Genomic DNA, 23,786 nt, shown 5'->3' on the forward strand with positions numbered 1-23,786 from the left:
AAGAAGAAAAAGAAGGAAAAGGAGGAAGAAGAAGAAGAAGAAGAAGGAGGAGGAAGGAGGAGAAGAAGAAGAAAAGAAAAGAAAGAAAAGAAAGAAAAACATAAACGGCAACTCGAAGTATAAATATGCAGAAGTGTAAAACATGCGTTCTTAATAAAAATTGATCCCAACAAAATTTTCAAAAAAAACGTTTATGTCATTTAAAAAAAAAAAAAAACTTCCAAACAAGCTTTCAAAATATCCTTCAATAAACCAAAACAGGGACTCCTTTCAATGTGAATTGCTAGATGGGTAGTTAGATTTGAACATAGAGGACATAAAGAAGAAAAAACAAATGTGAGTACAAAAATAGTTGGGAGTGGATCGAGCTGACTTTATTTCAGAAACTTCCGAGTACCAAATAATAAAGTATTATTTTGTGATCGATCCAAGGAAAGAAATCAGGATCATGCTTTGATAGAGGCTTGGAAATTGTGTAGCGTTTCACAAAATATTTAAGGTAAAGTACAAAAAATTATCTCAACTATTAATGTCACAACACTTTCATACCTTATCTTTTAAAATTGACAATGTCATACCTCGTCTTTAGAATTTGGTCCAATGTTATACCTTCCGTTAGACTGACCATTAATTTGTCAGTTAAATGCTGACGTGGCTTGATTCATACCCCATTTTCTATTAAAAAATTAATAAAATATTAAAAAATAAATAAAATTTAATATTTTTAAAATATTAAAATAATAAAGAAAAGTAAAAAAAAACAAAAAACAAAAACAAAAACAAAAACAAAAACAAAAAAAACAAAAAACAAAAAACAAAACAAAAAAACAAAACATGTTCGTCCGTTCCACCCCCCTCCCCCCTTCTCTCTCCCCATCTTCATCTTCTTCCCTACTTAATCTTCAACCCAAAAAAAAAAAAATTTGAAAACCCATCAACCCCCCAACCCCCCCCCCCCCCACCCAGGAAGAAGAAGAAGAAGAAAAAGGAGAAGGAGGAGGAAGAAGATGAAAAAGGAGGAGGAAGGAGGAGAAGAAGAACCAAATAAAAAAAAAAAAAAACCCCAACACAACCTAGTTCCCCCCCCCCCCCGTCAACAAAACAAACCCAACCCCTTGCAACCCAGAAAAGAAGAAGAAGGGAAAAAAAAAACCCAGATCCCATTCGCCAGGCCGATTCCACAGGGGGTGGGTGCAGAGGGTGGATGCGAGGGGAAGACGAATTGAGATTTTATTTTATTTTATTTTTTGTTTTGTTTTCTGGGTCGCAGGTAGGGGCTCGGGTGGGGGAGAAGAGAGAAGGACCCGGGGGGTGGGAAGGGACAAAGTTTTTTTTTGTTTTTTTTTCTTCTTCTTTTCTCTGTGTTGCAGTAGGTAGATAAGGGGAAGATAAGGGGAGGGAGGGAGGGGAAGGGACGAACATGTTTTGTATTTTTTTATTTTTTATAACTTTTCTTTAGTATTTTAATATTTAAAAAATATTAAATGATTTTTTTTTAGTTTTTTTTTAATTTCTTAATAGAAAGTGGTGTCTGGATCAAGCCACGTCAGCATTTAACTGACAAATTAATGGCTAGGCTAACAAAAGGTATAATATTGGACCAAATTCTAAAGACGAGGTATGACATTGTCAATTTTAAAAGATGAAGTATGAAAGTGTTGTGACACCAATAGTTGAAGTAATTTTTTGTACTTTACCCAAATATTTATTTTATATGCTCCATAACCCGGAGAAATTTTTTATTGTGATTGGAACATTGATGATACATCACGTATTTTTATATAATTTGTAAGAAATTTATTTTTTAAGTTATTAATTTTAAAACACACATATCCCATAATTTATGTAGTGACACGTAATGTACCATCCCGAATTTCGATCACACCGAAAAATCTCTCATATTATTCAATGTTGATCCATTCTAACATACACACACATAAATTTGTTCCATTCGTTATTTGGTGAGAGATTTAAGTGTGTTCCGAACATGAGGCATAATACTACATGTTATTATAGAAGAACTTTTTTATTTCAAGTGTTATTTCAATTGTATAATAACATGTGGTGTTTTGCTCTAAGTAGAAAATCTCTCATTTGGTGGTGATGATGATGATGACCGTGATGTCATGAATTGTTTCTTTATTAAATAAGTTCTTCATCAACTATCTTCTAAAACAAGTAGATGTATAAGAAATACTTTTATGTGTTGAGTGTAAAAAAAGGGTGTTAGCATCAATTGTGGGTGTTAATTTTGTTAATTTTTTTGTCAAACAATAGATTTTATTAGATTATATGTTATATTAGCCACCGATAAGATTCAAACCCACGTCATCATGCAAGAACTCAACTCATTTCCACTATTGTGGTGAAGGGCAACTTGCCATCAGTTGTGCATGTTATGATAACTTGTTCATCTCAATTGATTTTAAAAGTAAAACTTCAATTTTTTTTTTAACGAAAATAATGCTTATGTCAAAGGAAAAATAATCCCATATTCTCAATAATCCGTGTTTTTAAACTCTTAACCATATTCTCTTAGATCTCAAGGTTTAAGAAATTGTGATTATCCATCGTTCAATTTTAATTTAACGGTAAATAATCATTTAATTATTTTTCTTACTTTCTCTTTTACCGTTAAATAAATATGAAACGGTGAAAACCACGATGGGCACGAGACTTTTACGTCCTAAGACCAGCTCCAACCCTTGGTTTAGGGTTATGAGTTAAATATTTAGCCCGAGACCATTAAAGAATGAATTTAGGACAATTTCTTTCTTAAAGTAACTTTAAAAAAAAAATTATGTATACTATCATAATTTAAATTTATGAACATTTTAACCTAAAAATATTTAGATTTCGATAAATATTGAAAAATACTAAACCAACACTATGAAACTCATGAAATACTACGAAAGAATATGAAAAACGTAAAATATATATTTTTTAATTACTTTAGCCGTTAGATTTAAATTTGGACCGTTATATATATTTTTTTACCGTTAGATTTGATCAAATTAGATCTTAATTGTTGGATTAAATTAATTTATAAATATAAAACTTAAAAAAATATACATATATGGTGGGCCAGCTCCAATAACCCAACGAGAATCCTGGGTTAAATTTATCCCAGAAATAAGTTTTGAGTTTAAACTCATATTTGACCCAAAAATTTAAGCAAATTATGATAAGTTTAAACCCTAAAATTTAAATTTTATTTATGGTTGGAGTTGGTTTAAAGCTTAATTTGACGCCGCCACATTCGTGGCTAATATCGCGGGAACAGAAAAAAAATAAAAAATAAAAAATAAAAATATCGCGGGAGCACATAGGTTTCTCCCGACTACTTCATACTAAAATTACAGTACTACCCTTCCAGGGGTCAACGTCATACCTTTCACGGGCACCGATTGGTCCAAACTTTCTTCACACTCATCCACGTGGCACTACTCCACATTGTATGATGAGCTGGCACGCTCGTGACTGCCCACACTTCAGAGAGTTCACTGGAACTGGAGAGAGAGAGAGAGAGAGAGAGAGAGAGAGAGAGAGAGAGGAGCTGAAGAAGCTTCTCGCTCCAGCACAATCTCGGCAACAAATCCTAACGGTTTGAATTTGCTCAACGGAAATAACCGTCACCGATTCCTCGGGAAGAAGAAGATGGCGACTCTGCAACTTCCGGGTTGCAGAGCTATCGATCGCTCTTCGCCTCCGCCGTTGATCCACGACTCCTCCTCTTCCTCCGCGTTTTGGGGAGGACACGTGGCTTTCATCAACGCCCGTCGTTCCTCGACAGAGAAGCTCCGGTCCGACGGCGGAGCGTTTAGGATCGTGGCGAAGTCGGGCGGTTCGTCTGCGTCGTCGTTCAAGATGAACTTGAACGAGTACATGGTCACTCTCGACAAACCGCTCGGGATTCGGTTCGCGCTCTCCGTCGACGGCAGAATCTTCGTCCACGCCCTCAAGAAAGGGGTATTTCCGTCTTTTCGTCTTCATCCCTCTCTCTATTTCTCTCTCTGGAACAAAAGTTCAGAGCTTTTGATTGATCGATCGATCGATTGATTTAATTTTTGTTGAATTTGATATTGCAGGGGAATGCGGAGAAGTCCAGGATAGTAATGGTGGGCGACAAATTGAAAAGGGCCGGGGATTTGTCCGCCGGCCGGCTCGTTGAGGCCACCGATTTTGGTGATGCACAGTGAGTATGCCATTTTTTTGTTGGGAGTTTTAACAAAACACCATTACTGTTTATTTTTAAATAAAAATCATATTTTTATCTTTTTCTCGGTACTATTCACTACACTTTATTTATCATTTTTCATTAAAACTAAATTTTTTTTTGAATTTTTGGTTAGTTTTTTTTTTCCCCTTCGTACAAAGTATTATACTTTAATCTAAATTAATCTAAGACTGCGGGGATGGAAATTCGAACTCGGGTGCATAGATGTACATCTGCTATGACCAATGTGACTATGCCCATGTCTGGAATGTGACTACGCCCATGTCTGCGCGCACATAGTATGTCAATAACATTTTTCATTCCGATTGCATAAATGAAAAATTGAAAAATCATGAGAAAGAAGTGCCCAAATTTCGAAATTGGTTCATGAATGTGTGTTCATTTTTGTTGTTGTTTTTATTTTTTTCAGTGTTTGGTTTCTCCAGGAAGATGCTGAGGGAGAAAACAGGATCTGTTAGCCTGGTTCTTGAGAGACCCTTGTCTCCTTTTCCAATTCAGCAACTGCTTCTTATGAATGATCTCGATAATCTGTTCAATAGAGGTAGAGTTTCTTTTGCAACTTGGAACAAGGCTGTGCTGGCTTCAAGTTTGCAGTCATCTCCGGGAACCGGTGGGAACTCTGGCTTTGTTACGTTCTCCTCGAAGTTTCTGAAACCACGAGGATGGAATTATTTGAGTGACAAAAATGGTCATATTCAATCACAAATGCAGAAGAATACTCTTGCCCAACCCCTGAGCCAGCTTGCTTGTATTTACGCTGAAGAGGAGTCCGGAGATGGAGAATGGACTCATGGGAACTTCCCACTGGATGAATATGTTAAGGCACTGGATCGCTCTAAAGGCGAGCTATACTATAATCACGCTCTCGGTATGCGCTACAGTAAGGTGTGATGTTCATCAAATTCTTCGACTATAAACTTGCATTGAAAACTGGAGAGTGGATAAGATATGTTCGTTCGATAGTTCATATGAGTTACAGATAAATGCTCATTTGTTATGTTCATATGTCAGATTACTGAACAAATATATGTTGGATCATGCATACAAACAGAAGATGATGTGGTGGTGTTGGCAAATGTGGCGGTGAGTTACTGCTATACTATATACACATTGTATCAACTTCGTTTCTGTGTCTCTCTTTAACTGCTATGAAATTCTTCGTGCAGGGAGTTACTGCTATACTGAATTTCCAAAGTGGATTTGAGACAGAAAATTGGGGAATAAATTCCAACGCAATAAATGAGTCATGCCAAAAGTTCGATATTCTGATGATCAACTATCCTATAAGGTAATGAAAAAATCTGTGCGCTATTTAATTTATCGATGGACAAAATTTATCTTTCTTTTGAAGTCACTTCAAATCATGGAGGTTGTGCATTGAATTTCAGAAATGGAAATGTGTTTCTGAAAGTGTCAAAGTGTAATGCTTTAAACAGCTCACTAACGAGGCCTCATAAAACGTCTGAAACTTTTCTTTTGCAGGGATGGAGATTCTTTTGATTTGAGGAAGAAACTGCCATTCTGTGTGGGGTTATTATTACGCTTATTAAAGAAGAATCATCGTGTTTTTGTTACTTGTACAACTGGTTTTGATCGGTCTCCAGCTTGTGTAATAGCATACCTACACTGGATGACTGATACTTCCCTTCACGCAGCTTATAATTTTGTCACCGGGTTGCATTTATGCAAGCCTGACAGGTTAGCATCTCAACCATCCTCTTTTCTTTTGAGTTTTATACATTATGAAAGGAACATCTTAGCATGAAAAAGTCATTTATTGTGAGGGGATCGCAATTCCTCGCTGTGCCTGTGACTTGTTAAAGAAAAAAGAGACTTTGTCTGTAAATAATGAAAGATATCCTTAAAATTTCAATGCAGACCGGCAATTGCTTGGGCAACATGGGATCTTATAGCCATGGTGGAAAATGGGAAACATGATGGACCTCCAACACATGCTGTGACATTTGTATGGAATGGACAAGAGGTAGTTGACAACTTCAGTTTCAACTTCAATTTGCAACGTATGCTTAGCAATGATATTGGTCATTGTATAAATCTGAAGGGACAATGCAAGAAATTTCTTTCTCGATGCCTTACTTGGCGTAGGACTAGATCCGTAAATGGTTTTAAGAACGTAGTCTTTAAAGCATTATACCGTTCTGTAGTTGAGCTGTAATAGAACTTATTCTGTTTCTGTTTGTGCTTCCTGATTCAGTCTGTCTTGATTTACAGGGGGAGGATGTAACCTTAGTTGGAGATTTCACTGCAAACTGGAAAGAACCAATTCGGGCAACTCACAAAGGTGGATCCCGATGGGAAGCAGAAGTCAGACTTTCACAAGGAAAGTAAGTAAAAATCATTGTGTTATTTTGTTTATTATGATTAGAATCAAAATACGAGATCTAATGCCTTCAGTTAACTTGTAGTATTGAATATTCTATCAAGCTAATGCATTGCTGCTTGTTAATCTTTTCAACTTCTCATAGACTAGCTAATCTTGAAAAATGTCGCACGATGAGTTTATCTAAATTCATTTTAAGCAGTGATATGATGATCATCTGCAGGTATTACTATAAGTTCATTGTTAATGGGAATTGGCGGCATTCAACATTGTCCCCATCTGAAAGGGATGGAAGTGGGAATGTCAACAATATAATCATCATTGGCGATACTGCCAGCGTGAGACCTTCTGTTCAACAACCGCAAAAGGTCAGTGCACTAATATGCATTTCTTTTTCGTCGATTGTTTTCTTTTCTTACGAATTTGAGCAAGTAGATTAGACCATTGAACTTGTTTTCTCTTCCGGCAAGCAAAAAATTGGACTTGTATGCTTTTCCCCCTAAATGACACTGATGGATGATGGTTGTTTTGACAACTTGCTGTTTTAGGATGTGAATATTGTGAAGGTGATCGAGAGGCCATTGACAGAAAACGAGCGCTTCATGCTGGCAAAAGCTGCTCGTTGCGTTTCATTCTCAATATGCCCGATTAGACTAGCTCCAAAGTAGGTTGGCAAGTACACCATACCGCGATCTGACGATTTTTCGAGGCTAGAACATACAGATCATGCAAATTAGTTTCTGCTGAGTCCCTAAAATCAAGACATACATAAATGTAGCATGATGCAATTGTTGAGGTTGTTCTGCTATTGTTGCCTTTCATGGGCCTATATGTTATTGATATCAATAAATTTGTTTAAAGCCTATGTACAAACAACCCACGTGATGGATGAAGAAAAAAGCCACAATGGTTGGCGACGCCAAAATGGCGGTATTCCAAAATAATCACCCGATGTTAAGTAGATAAGTAAAAATACATGAAGATGTGTGATAGGCTTTTCGTAACAGTATGATTTCATTGCTTGATTTACAAGTATATATGTGAGATACAAGGAGATTACTTACAAGGAAAATATAATCCCGAAGATAAGATTACACAAAATAATTAGGCTTTGCAAGAAATTAGGGATTGACCGGATTTGTTAGGATTTCGTCTATCAACGATTACATTGAGATACTTTTCAGTGTACCCGGAACAATGCACCACATGTCATTATATAAGTGGAGGGGATTTTTATTTTTCAAGTTTCCCTCCGCTTATAATAACAATATGGTGTATCACCTTGTGACCTAGGTACATTGAAAAATCTCTCTCCACCACATTGGCTGGGAAGCGGGGACCAACATCAGCATATGCCATCTAATCTAATGTATGCCGGAAATATGACACAAGGATGTCGACACATTGTTAATTAGGAAATGTCGACACAGTGTTTGGTTAGAAAATGTCGACATGTACCATAACGCAATCGGTTTAAGTCACCTACAGAGCTTTTATAAGAGTTTGCATCAACTTATCAGACACTCCCACCCTTCTCTCCTAATTCTCGAGAAGAGCTGACATGCAACTGAGATGCTAAGGTGATGGTATTCCAAACCAACCATGCTATGTCATGTTGAAAAGTTAAAACATATGACGGTTTGAGATGGGCTTGAAATGCCAACACCATCGCATCTCATGTTCCACGTAAGTTACTCTCCACTCTCACTTATGGTGCTCTACCAACTGCGCAAGGCTGCATTGTCCCCATTTCAGTTGAACAATCATGGGACATGAAGGTACGATCTTTTAGTTTTCATTTAATTTCTCTCCTTCGAAGTAGAAGAAACTAGGATTAATGAACGAAGGCTATCGATCTTATGACGAATGCAGTGCAGAAGAGCCACCAATGGTTGTGGAATTGCCTATTGTGGGTTTAATTGGGACAGCCCAAACTATGTAAAAAATTAATTAGAGTGATCTCTATTTAAAGCCCACAACAAAGATAAGAAAGTCATCACATATTCGAGAGGAGAGATTTTTCAGTGTACACATAACACATGACGGGAACATTAGATGTCATTATATAATTAGCGGAAAGTCGTTTAAGTGTCTCTCCAATTGTATAATGACATATGATATTTCGTCCCGTGTTCCAAACACAGTGATAAATCTCTCATTAGAGAGACTCTGTCTTGTCATAAAGTGTACACACTTATCTGTATACATTTCTCATCACGTTACTACCATGACACACAGCTAGAATATATGGCATAGCATAGATAGAAAGGTAAGAAATCAGACTGCAGGTTATACATAGTGGCTATTAGAATCCACAGGAGCCATATGTTTTAAGGATAGGAGTAGGACCTTATCTGTGTAATCCATGACCTTATCTGTGTAATCCATCACCCATCATCTCTCTCTCGCATGTCCACCAGTAATTCCATTTCAACCGGGATATTAGAGATGCCCAGAACCAGAAGCTAGCATGTCTTCTTCAATCCTTTCATTTTTATTTTTTATTTTTTTATTCTTTTGGATTTCACATTTTGGCTTTGTGGTATATATAAGTCAACTCTATCTACATTGTCTGCTATGCATGAAAAACTGAAAATGATATATAAAGATATATTTTTGCTCACAACCCTCAAGTGATGGTGATGCTCACCACCCTATTTATTACCATTAGATGAGTTTAAATTTTGAGATCTATGTAATAGATAGACACAAATCCTAAAATTTAAACTCATTAAATAGTGATAAATATGGTGGTAAGTATTACCACCACTTGAGGATGGTAAACAAAACTGCACTCAATATATATGGGGAGTCTATACATTGACATTGGATATTCTGAATGTGCAAAGACGAAGAGTCTTTCTATTATATAACAATGTATGACATATACCGCATATGCAACGATATTTAATCTTCTAAACCTTAAAAGAGAAACGAACTCGTGACATGTAATGGTTTAAAACGCTGATTCAAGAAATACTTAATAAAAGGAGAAATGTGGGTTACCTTTATGAACAATTTGATATATATTATGTGACTCAATCAGAATTTAGAAGCAATTCATTTGAGAGGAACTGCAGGTTGACCCTACGAATGGGATGTTAGGTTTCATTAAATTGTATATCTTTTCCTTGTTCATCAGTCACCAAAGAAGATAGCTAGGAGATTAGGAATTGGGAATGAAATAATTTCTATTGGTGACACATCATTTAGTTTGCAAATTTAGTCTCCATAGCATTATCCATAAATATGTATGCAGTTCAACAAGGTGAAAACACAAATGGCGTAGCAGCAGGTGGCAAACAAGTAAATTTTTGGTTCAGAACGCTATAATTATGTAGTGTTATTATTCTGTTCAAATTGTGATGTGCATATGTCTTTTATTAACATACTAGAATGATAACACTAAATAGCAGCATTTTAGGGAGACAAATAATATTTATGGCAAACAGCCAATGCATGAAAGTAGCTTTTTACGAAGACGATGATGAAGGAAAAATTAAGAGTATCACTAGTATTGTGTGTGACAAGGGCAGATAGAAGGTGTAGCGATGCATGATGGCCATGCAATGTAAATGGCGAGTGGTAGTGAAAGGAGATAGAGAGATTGGGTTCATCTCCGACGTCCAAACCTCATCCGTATGCAGATTAGAAGCTCTCGTTGACTGAGCTTTCACTTTCACTATTTCACTATTTGAATATATGATGGGTTCAATGGTGAGGTGTATAAAGCCAGGCAGTTCAAGAGTTCGTTGGCCACCATGTCTTCAGCTTCGTTAGTTAAGAGCTTCAACCTCACCTCCTCCGCCCTCTCTCGTGCCACCAGCAGGAAACCTAGTTGTATTTCTGCCAGGATCAGCACTTCTTCTTCTTCTAGATCTCCTCCTCCAAACCTCATCCAAAACAAGCCTGTTACCTCCGTTCCTGCTATCACTCGGGTACTCTCTAGATCCTTCAACTCATCATGTGTACATTAGTTTCAAGTAGTGTATATGACAATGTGACTGCCCTAGGCTCTGCACTCTGGCTACATCGAAAACCTGACGATAGTCACTGACACTATCAGTTTCAAAGAGCGGGATGTGTAAAAGGTCTACTAGCTGGTTGCATGCATGTAAATATGACGATACAACCACTATTATGCCTTTTACCTATCCCATTCTGTGCCACTAAGTGCCCGTGATTATTGTCAGTTTCTTTTGCAGTGGCTGCGGTTGTCTGAAAATATATGTATTGCAGCTTCATAAATATTTACGGCCCTGGTAGCTCTTTGGTTCACGTGGTGAAACCGGGATAGGTAGAGAACTCTACTGGTGTACAATACCAGACTTGAACACGTTTGATTTTACATGTTCATTATCATCGATGATTAATCAGTGTTCTTATCACACAACTAATCCTCTGCTTATCGGGATGACGTGCACGCTGTTCATTGATTCAACATCCTTTAAAAATGACACATGTATGGTTTGAATCTAAGTAAATATAAAAGATAAATGACACATGTATGGTACTAATTTTCCCTAATCGATATTTAGGTGAAATAAAAAGGTATAAAGAAAGAAGTACATGTTAACAAATTAAATGTTAACATATTATTTGCGTGTGTGAACAATAATTAGAAAGAAGAAATGGCAAAGGAGTACGAAGAGGCCATTGCATCTCTCCAGAAACTTCTCAGTGAGAAGGAGGAGCTGAGAGTTGAAGCGGCTGCGAAGGTGGAGCAGGTTACAGCCGAGCTTGCGACAGCCGAGGCCAGCGGCGCCACCAAGCCTTATGACGCCGCTGAGAGGCTCAAGAGCGGCTTCATTCACTTCAAGAAGGAGAAATACGAGTATGCTCTCTTTTTACTAAATAGAAGATTAAATGAGATTAGCTTCCGACTCACAGTCATATATATATATATATATATATGAAGTTGAGGACAAATTAATTCGATACTATGTTTTTGTATCACATTTTTATACCATCTTAGGTGATATTTGATTTGGACAACCACATCATTTGAATTAATTAGATTTTTAAATTTAGTTCATTATTTAATAAACTAATAATTAAAAAAAACTAGTTAATTAAATGATGATTGTGATATATGAGGAGTCTTTCTCCTTCATTTCCTTGGGTTTTGTAAATTTTTCAAATGATGTGGCTGTACACATTAGATGTCACCTAAGATGGTATAAAAATATAATATAAAAACATGGTATGAATATCATTGCTCGATTAATTATAACCATTTTCTTCCTTAATTTAACAGCAAGAATCCAGCTCTGTACGGTGAACTTGCCAAAGGACAATGGCCCAAGTTTATGATGTTTGCATGCTCGGATTCTCGAGTTTGCCCATCACATGTTCTGGATATGCAGCCGGGAGAGGCTTTTGTTGTCCGCACAGTTGCTAACTTGGTCCCACCCTATGATAAGGTTTACATATTTCCTCAGACTTTTTATGCGTTCTGTCACAACAAAACGTGGCTCTTTGTGTGGGAGGTAGATTCTGCCCCTGGGCCATATCCATCTCCTTCTATTATATGTGATCACGGTTAAGCCACGTTAACATTTTATAATAATTTTTTTATAAACATAATAAGACAAAAAGTAATAAGAATATAAAATTTTGATGTGACTTAACCGTAATCGTACAAATAGAAAATGATGGGAAGAGCACCCAAACAGGAGAGCAGACAATCTGCCTCCTTTTGTTTGTCCCTATATATATATATATATATAATATTAAACGAGATTTTAATTTAATTTTTTTCTGTGTATGTGTTAATAGGTTAAATACGCTGGGACAGGGGCGGCCATTGAGTATGCTGTCTTGCATCTCAAGGTAATTAATCCATGCATTTTGGTTTTGTTTCTTAGTTTTGTAATAATTAATCGTATTTAGCTAAATGCTGTTTTCATTGTAATATTAATCTTGTGTATGTAATATATGTATTTATAGGTTTCATACATAGTGGTGATTGGGCACAGTGCCTGTGGAGGAATCAAGGCACTCTTGTCTATTCCAGAAGATGGGTCTACCCTCGGCACGTAAGCAAGCAATCCACTCTTATCATCTCGTTTGAAATTACTTGTTTGGAAGTGCTTTTAAAATGATTGAAAACGTTTTTGATGAAAATATGTTTGAAACCAATTTCTAGTAAAAAATTCAAGTGGATCATGAAATAGCACTTGGTTTGGCATTGTTGTGCTTTGAAAAAAAACTGTTTTTGCTGTGATGTGAGAATAAACAGCTATGAAATAAAGCAGCAGAGTGTTTGGTAAACTTTTTCGTAAAAGTGCTTTTGAAAAAAAAAAGCAGTATTATTGTGTTTGATAAACTTTTATGTGAAAAAAAGCTGGTTTTTCAAAGCTGGGTTTTGCAGCTTTGTGTTTTTTGCTTTTTTTTCACAAAAAACTGTGAAAAAAAGCTGAAGCTGAATGTTTACCAATTATAAAAAAGCTCCCAACTTGATAGCCACTTTTTTCAGAATCACCACAGTACCAAATCAGGGTTAAGTGCCTCATGCAAAAAACATATATATGATATTTCTTCCAAAAAGTACTTAAAATGCTGGAACCCAAAATCATTCTCATCAAAAACATTTTTAATCATTTTAAATACACAAGCTCAAATTGTTTTTGTTAGAAGTGCTTTTAGTGTAAACAAGTCAAAATTTTCATTTAAAGTCTAAGTGCTTTTAGTTGTTCTTCCAGAAAGCACTTTTACGAGCCAAAAACATCTTTAACATTTGCTGCCAAAAGAACTCTCAACTGTTTTTGGTTGTTAGAAAGTACTTCTTGCTCTTCCAAAAACAACCCCAAACAAATTAAAATAACACCTATTTATTATCTTAATTACGAAATGATGAATGGCTGCATGATGAATGGATGGTGCAGTGACGTCATAGAAGACTGGATTCGTATTGGATCGCCGGCAGCGAAGAAGGTGAAGGCAGATCACGGTCCTGATACTCCTTTCCCTGAACTATGCAGTCGTTGCGAAAAGGTTTGTACCGATACATGAATGCACTTTATTTACTGGTTAGCACCGTATTAACTTACTAACTCACTGAAACGAGTGCAGGAGGCGGTGAATGTATCGATCGGAAACCTGCTGAGCTATCCGTTTGTGAGAGAGGGTTTGCTGAAGAAAACCCTAGCAATCAAGGGAGGATACTATGACTTTATCAATGGACATTTTGAGCTCTGGGATGTTGATTTCAGCCTCAACCCCAACTTCTCCGTATGATCGTAATCACATAATTCCCATGCAACTCAATTGCTTCCTAATTAATTATCATTAAGTACTTCTAATTTATTTCTTAATTTCATCTGCAATGTCCCCGGAAGCACGTCTGCAAATGTAACCGATATTTCGCAGCAATAATTATAATTTCCTCGAGCTTGTAATTACCTGGTTTGCAAATAAGTAAAGGGAATGGTTTTGCTCACTGCTCTCAAGTGGTGGTGATGCTTACCATCTTATTTATCACCGTTGGATTGTGTTTAAATTTTAAAATTTGTGTAGTGGATGAGATCCACGTTGGCTCCTTTTGTTTTCCTTAAAATTTTATTGAATCGTAATTACTATTTTTTTTATAGTTGAAATTTGTTTCCGTCGAGAGTACTGCAATTTTCGTGTTTTGTTTGTTTGTTTTAGGTTAAGGAGGTGGCTACCGTACTGCACTGGAAGCTCTAGGCCATTTGAGACAGACAAGTGATGATAACGTGAACTGGGTTTTAATTATATTTACACAAATTTAAGCCACTTATTTCGTTTCAAGAGTTGAATGTTATAATCTTCATCCACATCCCAAGTTCTCCATAATATTTCTACCAAGCTTCTCGGTTGTTCTATTTACGTCAGGGCAGTATGACTGTCTCGTTGCACTTACTTCACGTCATCGTACTTGTAGATTAAAATAGTTTGAAATATCAATACTTCGTCAACATATCAAATCCCAAAGGATGCCAGCCTTATCCACAAGGCATTTTTCAGTGTGCCTGGAACACAGACACATACGTCATATATCATTATATAGCCTGTAATTTGATGCTTTTACTAGTGCAGCTCCATATCCGAAGATAAATAAAACCGACCCATATACACATACAAAAATAGTCTGCATCATAAACATGGAAGATTCAACCACAAAATATCGACGGATAATCGTGTTAATTACAATAGTTTATGTACAGCAAGATCCTTCCTTCTAAAACTATCAACACATAAATAATGGCGAGATGTTCCCTTTTTCGGTTAACTGAGAACTCATTAGATCAAAGGCGATTCGTTCCCAATCTATAGGTACTGCATTTTAAATACGCGTGCTGAACCATTCAACTGGTCATGTCTCGTCGGCCTTTGATTCAAGCACAACAGGGATTTTCTCCTTCTGATCGCCGCGCAACACCTCCACAAACACCTGAGTTCGGAAGATCATAATGTTGAAATATAAAAAATGCTTGAGAACAAATTCACCTCGGTTTGGCTGAAGGGAGAAAACTGCGTTTGTGCTAAAATGGTTCCAAATAAGGGACAGTGTGATGTGATAATAGAACATACCTTGTCGCCCACTTTACACTGATCGAGAATTCTATACAAGTCGCTGCCATTGCTGACCTTTTTTCCATTCACAGATGTTATAATGTCACCCAATATGAGTCTACCATAGGCGTCGCGCTTGGTTGGTACCAGTCCCTGCAAAATGGAGGTTCATCAGTTCCAGTTTTGTCGTTTTATCCAACAAAACAAAATGAGTTTCTGTAGCACATCAAACTTAGATTGGAAAAATAGGAAAAGAGAGAATACCGCTTTGCCAGCTGGACCGTTAGCTGGTGCGTCTAAGAGAAGCACACCACTTAACCCCAACTGTTCAACAGATTGATCAGGTGCAAACTTAATCCCTAAAATAGGTCTCGTGACCTTCCCAAATTTGACCAATTGGTCAACAATACCATTTACCTGAACAGGTTAAGAATTTAAAATACAAGTCAGAAGGTTTATATCGAAGCAAGAAAAAGAAGAAATGTCAATGGAAGGAACTTCACGTGATGTGTACTCACTGTGTCAACTGGAATAGAAAATCCAACACCAGATGATGCACCATTTGGAGAATATATAGCTGTGTTTATCCCGATAAGGCTTCCTGTACTATCTAGAAGTGGCCCCCCACTATTCCCAGGATTAATGGCAGCATCTGTCTGTATAACATCTTGAATTGGACGGCCAGTAGCAGCAGAACTAATTTCTCTACGAAGCCCACTATAAATAGTTGAAAGAGTGTAGAATGAGAATGAATGGAAAACAAGACCACTGTTGCCAATTCAAGCATGTCAAGATCGAGTCCATGGAATTTGTACCTGATAACGCCAGTGGTAAGAGTATGATCAAGCCCAAACTGCAAAGTTAGATAAAACGGAATCAAGTTGTCAGTTAGTTTAACCATATGCTTAAAGCCATAACGAAACCCTTCACACAATAGTTAGTGAAGGATCAAGCAATTATAAGCCCTGTTGCAAGAAAGAGATGTTCCTTCATAACCAAACCCAAAGATCATTAAAAAAAAGGTCGTACCCAGTGCACAAGGCTCCTGCTTTACGCAAGGTCTGGGAGAGGTGAATGTCGGCTAGCCTTACCCCCATTTTATGGAGAGGCTGCTCCCAAGTCTCGAACCCGAGACCTACCGCTCATGGGCGAAGGCACTTGCCATCGCACCAAGTGTACTAAAACTTGTTAAGCCTCGTGTTTGATAGTACGCACAATCACGTTGATAGATGTGTAAAATTACTGCACTTTACCCATTATCTATCGATAATTGAACTAAATGAGTATAGTGATACGTAACGATATCTCCACTATATTTAAAAAAAAAGATGAGCATAATGCAGAAAATATGTTGAAAGTTAAGTAATACTTACAGGATTGCCGATAGCAAACACTTTCTGACCAACCAGCAAGTCTGCAGATTGACCAATCGGTATAGGCCTTAGTTTCTCCTTGGGCGCATCAACATGTAGAACAGCAACATCCTTGTCTTGGTCAAATCCAACAACCTTGGCATTAAAAGTTGACTGATCACCAAGCGTGACCCTGTAAATAAGTAGCAGTGTTTTAGAATGCAAACCATGAGGAGAAGTACCACTGTCACTCTTTGAATTAACACCACAAAAGAAAAAGAAAAAAAGACAATAAAAAATGAATCTCTTTCTAACTAAAAAAAACATTTTGAAACAACCGAATAACGTCAAACAAAAGAGTTAGCTGAATTTGCAACCAAAAGGTGTCCCATGCACGACTGAAGGAAAGTAAGTATACTGAAGAACGGCCCTTAAACAGAGTGAGATGATGAAGGCGCTATATGGAAAAGCAAATCAATTAATCAGACATACAGTGGACAAGATTCCATTGATGGCAAAAGTGGTTTCAACATAAATATGAAGGATTCAGAACCCAATGAACTAAAAGGGTCTCAAAAGTGCAAATGCAATCCATCACATCTTTTTAATCCCGGACTCTCCAAACTCCATAATTCTAGTAACATGATGCTTATGTTATGGCTATCAAAGATACAACCCATAACGGGAACTAGGCTGCAAACTTCAGCAAAATTACAACGAGCTTATCGAAACTGAAGTAGGTCCAACGAGCTTATCAAACTTCGGTTAGCAATACATTTGATGCTTAGGCAAAGCAGAACCACATTAAAGCATCACATTGTTCTGATAATTGCTTATGTTATGGGCTATCAAAGATACAACCCATAACGGGAACTAAGCTGCAAACTTCAGCCAAATTACAACGATCTTATCAAAACTGAAGTAGGTCCAACAAGCTTATCAAACTTCGGTTAGCAATACATTTGATGCTTAGGCAAAGCAGAACCACATTAAAGCATCACATTGTTCTGATAATACAACCAAAGTAACAATTCCGAACCAAAACTTGATGCAACAAAGCAGCAAATGCATTTCAACAAAGAAAGAATCAGAAACCAACTGACCTGAGATCAGAAGCGCCGCGAATCACGTGGTAATTGGTGACAACGTTGCCATTTTTATCCCACACGAAGCCTGACCCAGACCCCTGCGGCACCTCAAACACGTCCAAAGTAAACGCATCCTGCCTAAAACCCACAAACACCTATCACTCCAAAAACCCCAAAAATCACAAATTAAACCGAAATAAAAAATGCAGACATGGCGGCTAGAGCTATGTGCCCTCTATGCACCCGAGTGCGAATCCCGCTCTCCGCAGTTTAGATTTATTTAAAGCAGGATATAGCTTGTATACAAAAACTAATAGAAATTGAAAATTTCCGAAAGTGGCCCAATTTTCAGCAAAATCCAAAAGGCTCAAACTTCAACAGTACCTGGCTGCAAGATTGGTGATGTAAACAACAGAGGGAGTGTTCTCCCGAAAGAGCTGAACCGTGGCGAGCTCATCGGACTGCAGCTTCCTCGGCGGAGTGACGACGAAAGCGGAGGCGGGATCCACATCGGCGATGAACAGGGAAAGCGACAGAGCCGCCGAAGCGCAAAGAATGAGCAGAGATTCGAGACCCGAGGAGAAGGGGTTCTTGGTGGCGAGCAGAAGCTTGTGGAGGCACGGGGGACAGTAGGACTTGTACGGCGGGATCAGAGACCGCTTCTGGGTTTTGCGGTGGAGGGAGAGGATGGGGGAGGTTGAGGCTGTGGGTTTGTGGAGGGAAAAGGGTTTGGAGAGAGGGAAAGGAAGGAACTTTCTGTTTGGGGAGCGAGAAAGTGGTGAGAAAGTTGGGGAGGAAGAGTGGAAGTGTGTGGAAATCAGCGAAGAAGCAGCCATCTGGTTATTTTCTCTTGGACAGCTGCTCCAGAAGCACCGTCCACTTCGATTCCTATTTGTTATTTGTATCCAAGCAAATTATGTAACGGATCGTCTTGTAGTGTGAGTTAGTTGGGACTCATGCAAGACTGATTGTTTGGGTAGAGTGCATTTTTGTTCGCCACTATTTAACGTGGTGTATACTCATTATCATATTTATTATCGTTAGATGAATTTGAATTTTAAAATTTGTGCTTATCCACTATACGAATCTTGAAATCTAAACTCATCTAACGGTGATAAATAGAATGGTGAGCATACACCACATTAAATGGTGATGAGCAAAAATGCTCCCGTTCGGGTAAAGTGAATGATTTACGTGAAACGAGTTATCATCACCGTAATGTTTAGAATATTGAAAAGTCACTTAATACTAGAGTCTGGTGATATTTTTTATCACTTGGAAGTCAGATGTCTTAGATTCGAATCTCGTAGATGGCGAATTCGATACCAAATTAGACTACTTATTGTTTGACTTTGCCGAACTCCCCCTCCTCTTAGTATAAAAATTTCAATGTACTAAAAAAATTATAATAATAATAAAATACTAAAAAATATTCAAGCGTTTTCATATGATATTACATTATTAAACTAAAACGCCGAGTAATCCTAAACCTATTTCATGTAAATTAGTCTCCTGTTTACAAATGCTTCTAGACCAGCTAATAACGGTTTCTTACAATAAAATATACTTGATCATATTTTGCAAAAATAAAATAAAATGTTTCCAGACCTTAGTGCTTATGTAGAAGCAGTTGCCAGAAAAGCAATGGAACTTTTGATAAAAAAATTTATTTATAATAAAAATGCTTCTAATAAAAGTGTTTAAGAGTACAAGTGTTTTCTACTCAAACAATCTCGAATGGCTGCACATACAATTGTAAACACTTTGTTTATGTACAACAATACACCTGTTCTAACAAACTTTCACATCATTTTCTTAACAAACTACTAAAACGTTTAAAATCCAATCTAATCCCAATCAATCACTTTAGTTACAGCGAATTTCAATGACTTCAACGGATTAGATTGAATCTCGAATTCAAAATCCAACATGGTAACATATGATTAGTGTAAACCCCTGAATTATGAACGCAATTACGAAACTAAAAACAGTTGATTAGATTAGTCTCCTAGGGCTAGGAGTCCCCCAAAAAAGGCAGCATGCATATTCACAAGACGCATGAATCCGACCTCCTACTTTATTTTCTTATAACCCCCCAAAGACAACAAAAATTAAAGCCGCCTCTTCTACGAAAAACGCAGACGAGCTTCAACTCGAAGATTTTGAATGCTCGGATAAGCATTGATCAGTTCTTGAAAGGGAAAAAGGTCAGAGAGAGGATGAGTTACAAGATTTTCCCCAGGGGTCTTAGTTCCTTTGGAATGCCGTCGAAATTTCCGGCATTTATATCTGACTGCAGCATCGGTCTTTTCCCTGCTTTCCAAACAATGCCTTCCGCCAGGTGCTCCTTATTCGGTGTCAACATGACGAAATTCGGATCAGCTCTTTGATAACTGCAAAATGGTTAAAACGATGCATTCTGCGTGAGAAGAGTTCATACATTTTCGGGATGAAATGACCATTGACCGTGTATACATGCATTAGAAATATGAGAGCGCATCTAACTACGGAAAATAAAAAGTAAAGGCTGAAACAAATGAATGAACCTGGCTTGTCTAAGATTCTCCACGCGAAGGCCGAAACCATAACCTGTCTCCCCAACAATGTGATTTCTCGTAGCTGCAAAACGCAAATGTATCGGTTTGTTGTACTTCATCCAATATTTCGACACACTCACACTCAGATGCAAAGCAAGATTTAACAAAATCAAAGCAATGCTACTGTCATTCGGGCCGAAATCCAAGACGACAGATAGAAAGACAGGTTTAATGGTCCTTCATATTTCAGAAGGGATCTAGTTACACATGTAGCATATGTTTTAATGAGCCATTTGTTGGAAGTTCAAATAAAAACTTGATGTCAATGTTTATGTGCTGCTAGATGTCAATGTGTCTGTACTGGCCGAAAGCAGAGTGTGACAGCCTTCTGTAATGGCCGAAAGTAGTGCGTGTGTGCAAAAGTCTAAAGGTGTGTGTGAAAGTCTAAAGGTGTGTGTTAAAGTCTAAAGGTGTGTGCGTAAAGACTTTTGAACACTTATTTTGGTATTGAGTTAGTAAACTTTGAATACCAACACCATTCAGTTAAGTTTATAATTAGGTCACAACAATTAGTCTGATGTGTCTCATGAAAATCTACCAATTAGAGATACCTGAAACGCTGAATGTGAAAGAAGGTTTCCACCAGGATTTAAATGCCAATGCTATCGATGAGCTGAGAGGGCCCACCTTTCCCTGCATGGATAAAGAACAAGTGTTTCATGAACTTGATATGATCCGATATTGCAAGTACAAGATTGCATCAAATACGCTACCTTGAGCATGAAGTTCTTATTGGCTTGCCAAGATGCAGCTACTTGAAAGGTGGAATCTTGGACATTAGGTCCATTGCTCGATTTAGGTACATCGCTTGATTCTGGAACATCGTTTGATTCTGGGACATCGCTTGATGATTTGATATCATCAACCCTAAAATAGCATCACAATATAATCAATTATCACCAAATTTGTTGCATATTACATGAGTTTAATTATTTACCTTGTCTGCAATTCAAAGCCAAAATCTATATAATTCGTAATTCCAACCACTTCATTTTCTTCAAGGGGGTTTTTCACCTGTTCAGTTAAAGCAGTTCAATGCCTATTAGTATGCTACATGTTAATTGAAATATAAAAACTAATTTAACAGAAATTTTCTGTAGCATATAACAAACTGGGGATAGACAATACCCGTCTTTGGACCACCACGTGTTGGTAGAATGAGGCAATGAACTGCAGTACAAAAGTTAATTTTTGAGATCCACAAGTTGTATAACATTCTATCAAGTATCCAGCACTGGGAGAAAACCATGCATAGATAAACTAATTTACTTCAAGAATTGGAGGTAATCGAAAAACCATTGAATGTCAGATAAAACGCTCGAGACTTGGAATCGATTAAACTTCACAAAATTTACCAAAACTAAATGAAACAAACCTGAGAACTTCTTGATAACTCCAGACCAAAATTGAATGATGGACTCAAGGGGCTGCTCGATCCCACTCCATAACCGATTGCAGCACTCCAATTCTTTAAATTTTTGTAGTTTTGAGTATCTTTACTCCCATCTAAAAACAATTAAAACAGGATAATAATTTGAAATAAAATTGTACCAAGATCCTAATCTGAATTTATAGAGAACAGCTCATACCAATGTAAACAAGAACTACAAACTAGAAAGTAATAAGGGAAATTGGTTCTTTAAGCATCTTGCACTACAGATGATGACATTCTTGAGTGAAATTTTTCTCTCCGTGGAAAAAACACATATCTCAGTCTGAAGAACCACATTCAGTCCAGTAATGTTAAGGCATCTGAGTGACTTACATTCAGGCTCATACTGCACCCCAGCTGTTAGTCTTCCCATCTTGCTCACCAACCATGCCCTTCTTGGACAATCATCTTTCACTGCATAAACAGATAATTACATTAAATAACGTTTGCCATGCGCCTTAAAAGTTCAGGTAGAACTGATGACTCCAAAGTTCTCTTCCTTCTAAATTCAAATCATGCAAAAGTGCAATCTTAATGTATAAAATAGCCATTCCCCAAAATTTACACATCAGCCAAACATGAGTTTATCCAGCAACATTTCTAATTCTTTTTCCCAATTCATATCGGGGGCGTTGATAACTTACGAGATAAGTTCACTAGCTGTGGCATGATATAGATATAAATAAACTGAATGTTCAGGTCCACAACATAGGTATCAGTTATGTATGACTCATAGAGCAAGAATACTGAAAGAATTGAAATCAAGGTTACATACAGGAGAAGGGCATGACAGTGGCTCCAATTGACAAGTTTGACGAGCCATATCTCAATCCCATAACACCAAAGTCTTCAGAAGTTATTCTACAAGAGTAACGAGCTCTGTCAACATTCTACATTTCATGTGTACGTGCACCAACTACGTCTACTCGGAGGTTTTGGTTTTCCAAACGACACACCTTTTTTTCAGCAACATTGGGAAAATTCCAAACGCTCCCAGTGGCTCTCATCTGCAAAACCCTGAAGTGACAGAAAATATGGGAATAGGTACATAAAGGGAACTGTTATTAATACTCCTAAAATCTCATTCTACACTCATCACAAGTATATTTTTCTTTCTAATTATAGAAAATTTGGAGTGCCAAATGAGATTTTTGGAGTGCTAATAACAATTCCCTACATAAATAGTCATGTTTCTGAACATGAAAACGCGACAAAACTAAAAGAAAAAGACAACACTCTTTTAATTCAGAGAGAGATCCTTACGGATCAGTGTTCGATACAAAGAGGTCCATGAATGTGTGAGGATCATCAACATCACTGCTCAATCAAACAAATACGAAGAAATTGTCATCGTCACCACATTTACGTCCAAGATATCGCGCATAAAACACAATTCATGTACAAGTACAATGGGAATCTGAATCTACTTCAACGTACCTTTGCCAGCGAAAAAATGCATTTCCAACTATATTCTCCTCGGGTTTGTGATCGAGCGGTCCTGAAACCTAAACTAATTAAGGAAACAAAAAGCGAAGATATTTCCCTGCGCATCAAACCATCAACTTTCTAAAAATCAAGATGATGAAGGATACAGTTGCAACCAAATCGACGTGAGGATCGTCGATGGGCTTCAGCATGATCAATGTGCTGAAATGCCGAGCTTGTTCAAAGTAATCGTCAAACAGACATTTCAGAGCGAGTTTCCCAAACAACAAGTCATACGACGACTCCAACATCCTGCATCAAAATTATTCACAAAAATTCCAAAAAAATAGAAAAATAATCACTAAAATAATCAAATAAACGCATTCGTCGACGATTTGATTGCTGCAGATAATCAAACGCTGGCCAATTTTAACAAGGAGTGGCAGCACGATCACAGTAAGCAGTGACGACCTCAAACGTTACAGGATTGAGAGAAACAGAGTAAAAAATCGAACGAACAATAATGCGATGGGGAGAGGACCGTAGAGGGGGCGGGAGTTAGGGAAAAACCTGGTGCGGGCCGCGAGCGGAGGGTAGTCGAAGAGCGGCGGGACGAGCACCATGGGCGGCGGTGGTTCCTTGTCCAGCAAGTTCCCCATCTCTGCGTCCTCCGGCAGCTGCCGATGTAAAAAAAAAAAAGAAATAAAAATAAAATTATGAAACCGCGCCCGCGTAAATCTGCACTCCAGGCTGCAGAGGCCTAGGCCCAAATGTCG

General features: G+C 37.6%; 3 protein-coding genes and 1 pseudogene across 5 annotated transcripts; 2 read left to right on the forward strand and 2 right to left on the reverse strand.

Moving 5' to 3' along the window:
- Positions 1–3,489: 3,489 nt before the first annotated feature.
- LOC103411158 (phosphoglucan phosphatase LSF1, chloroplastic) lies at positions 3,490–7,522 on the forward strand. 2 transcript variants are annotated; one of them, XM_008349802.4, is made up of 10 exons: positions 3,490–3,969; positions 4,089–4,195; positions 4,663–5,122; positions 5,249–5,320; positions 5,404–5,525; positions 5,720–5,935; positions 6,116–6,221; positions 6,470–6,582; positions 6,802–6,946; positions 7,127–7,522. In XM_008349802.4, the coding sequence occupies exons 1-10, from the start codon at positions 3,658–3,660 to the stop codon at positions 7,244–7,246; spliced, it is 1,773 nt and encodes a 590-aa protein (XP_008348024.2). In that variant the 5' UTR covers positions 3,490–3,657; the 3' UTR covers positions 7,247–7,522. The 2 variants fall into 2 exon arrangements, with proteins under 2 accessions (XP_008348024.2, XP_028963573.1); XM_029107740.2 differs by having other exon boundaries at positions 3,499–3,969; positions 4,647–5,122.
- A 1,548-nt stretch (positions 7,523–9,070) lies between these two features.
- On the forward strand, positions 9,071–14,408 carry LOC103421479 (carbonic anhydrase 2-like). 2 transcript variants are annotated; one of them, XM_008359520.4, is made up of 8 exons: positions 9,071–10,516; positions 11,201–11,412; positions 11,836–12,001; positions 12,357–12,410; positions 12,528–12,616; positions 13,466–13,574; positions 13,653–13,819; positions 14,229–14,408. In XM_008359520.4, exons 1-7 carry the CDS (start codon positions 10,340–10,342, stop codon positions 13,815–13,817), a joined length of 972 nt encoding a protein of 323 aa, XP_008357742.2. In that variant the 5' UTR covers positions 9,071–10,339; the 3' UTR covers positions 13,818–13,819; positions 14,229–14,408. The 2 variants fall into 2 exon arrangements, with proteins under 2 accessions (XP_008357742.2, XP_008357741.2); XM_008359519.4 differs by having other exon boundaries at positions 13,653–13,811.
- Positions 14,409–14,673: 265 nt separating this feature from the next.
- On the reverse strand, positions 14,674–18,529 carry LOC103421608 (protease Do-like 1, chloroplastic). The gene is made up of 8 exons (XM_017328420.3): positions 17,941–18,529; positions 17,572–17,694; positions 16,490–16,661; positions 15,932–15,969; positions 15,635–15,833; positions 15,381–15,533; positions 15,135–15,269; positions 14,674–14,994 (listed from the first exon to the last, which is right to left on the reverse strand). Exons 1-8 carry the CDS (start codon positions 18,390–18,392, stop codon positions 14,917–14,919), a joined length of 1,350 nt encoding a protein of 449 aa, XP_017183909.2. The 5' UTR covers positions 18,393–18,529; the 3' UTR covers positions 14,674–14,916.
- A 740-nt stretch (positions 18,530–19,269) lies between these two features.
- Positions 19,270–23,738, reverse strand: LOC103429021 (uncharacterized; annotated as a pseudogene).
- Positions 23,739–23,786: the final 48 nt, after the last annotated feature.

The sequence above is a fragment of the Malus domestica genome, chromosome 09, assembly GCF_042453785.1.
Source record: "Malus domestica chromosome 09, GDT2T_hap1".
NCBI lineage: Eukaryota > Viridiplantae > Streptophyta > Magnoliopsida > Rosales > Rosaceae > Malus > Malus domestica.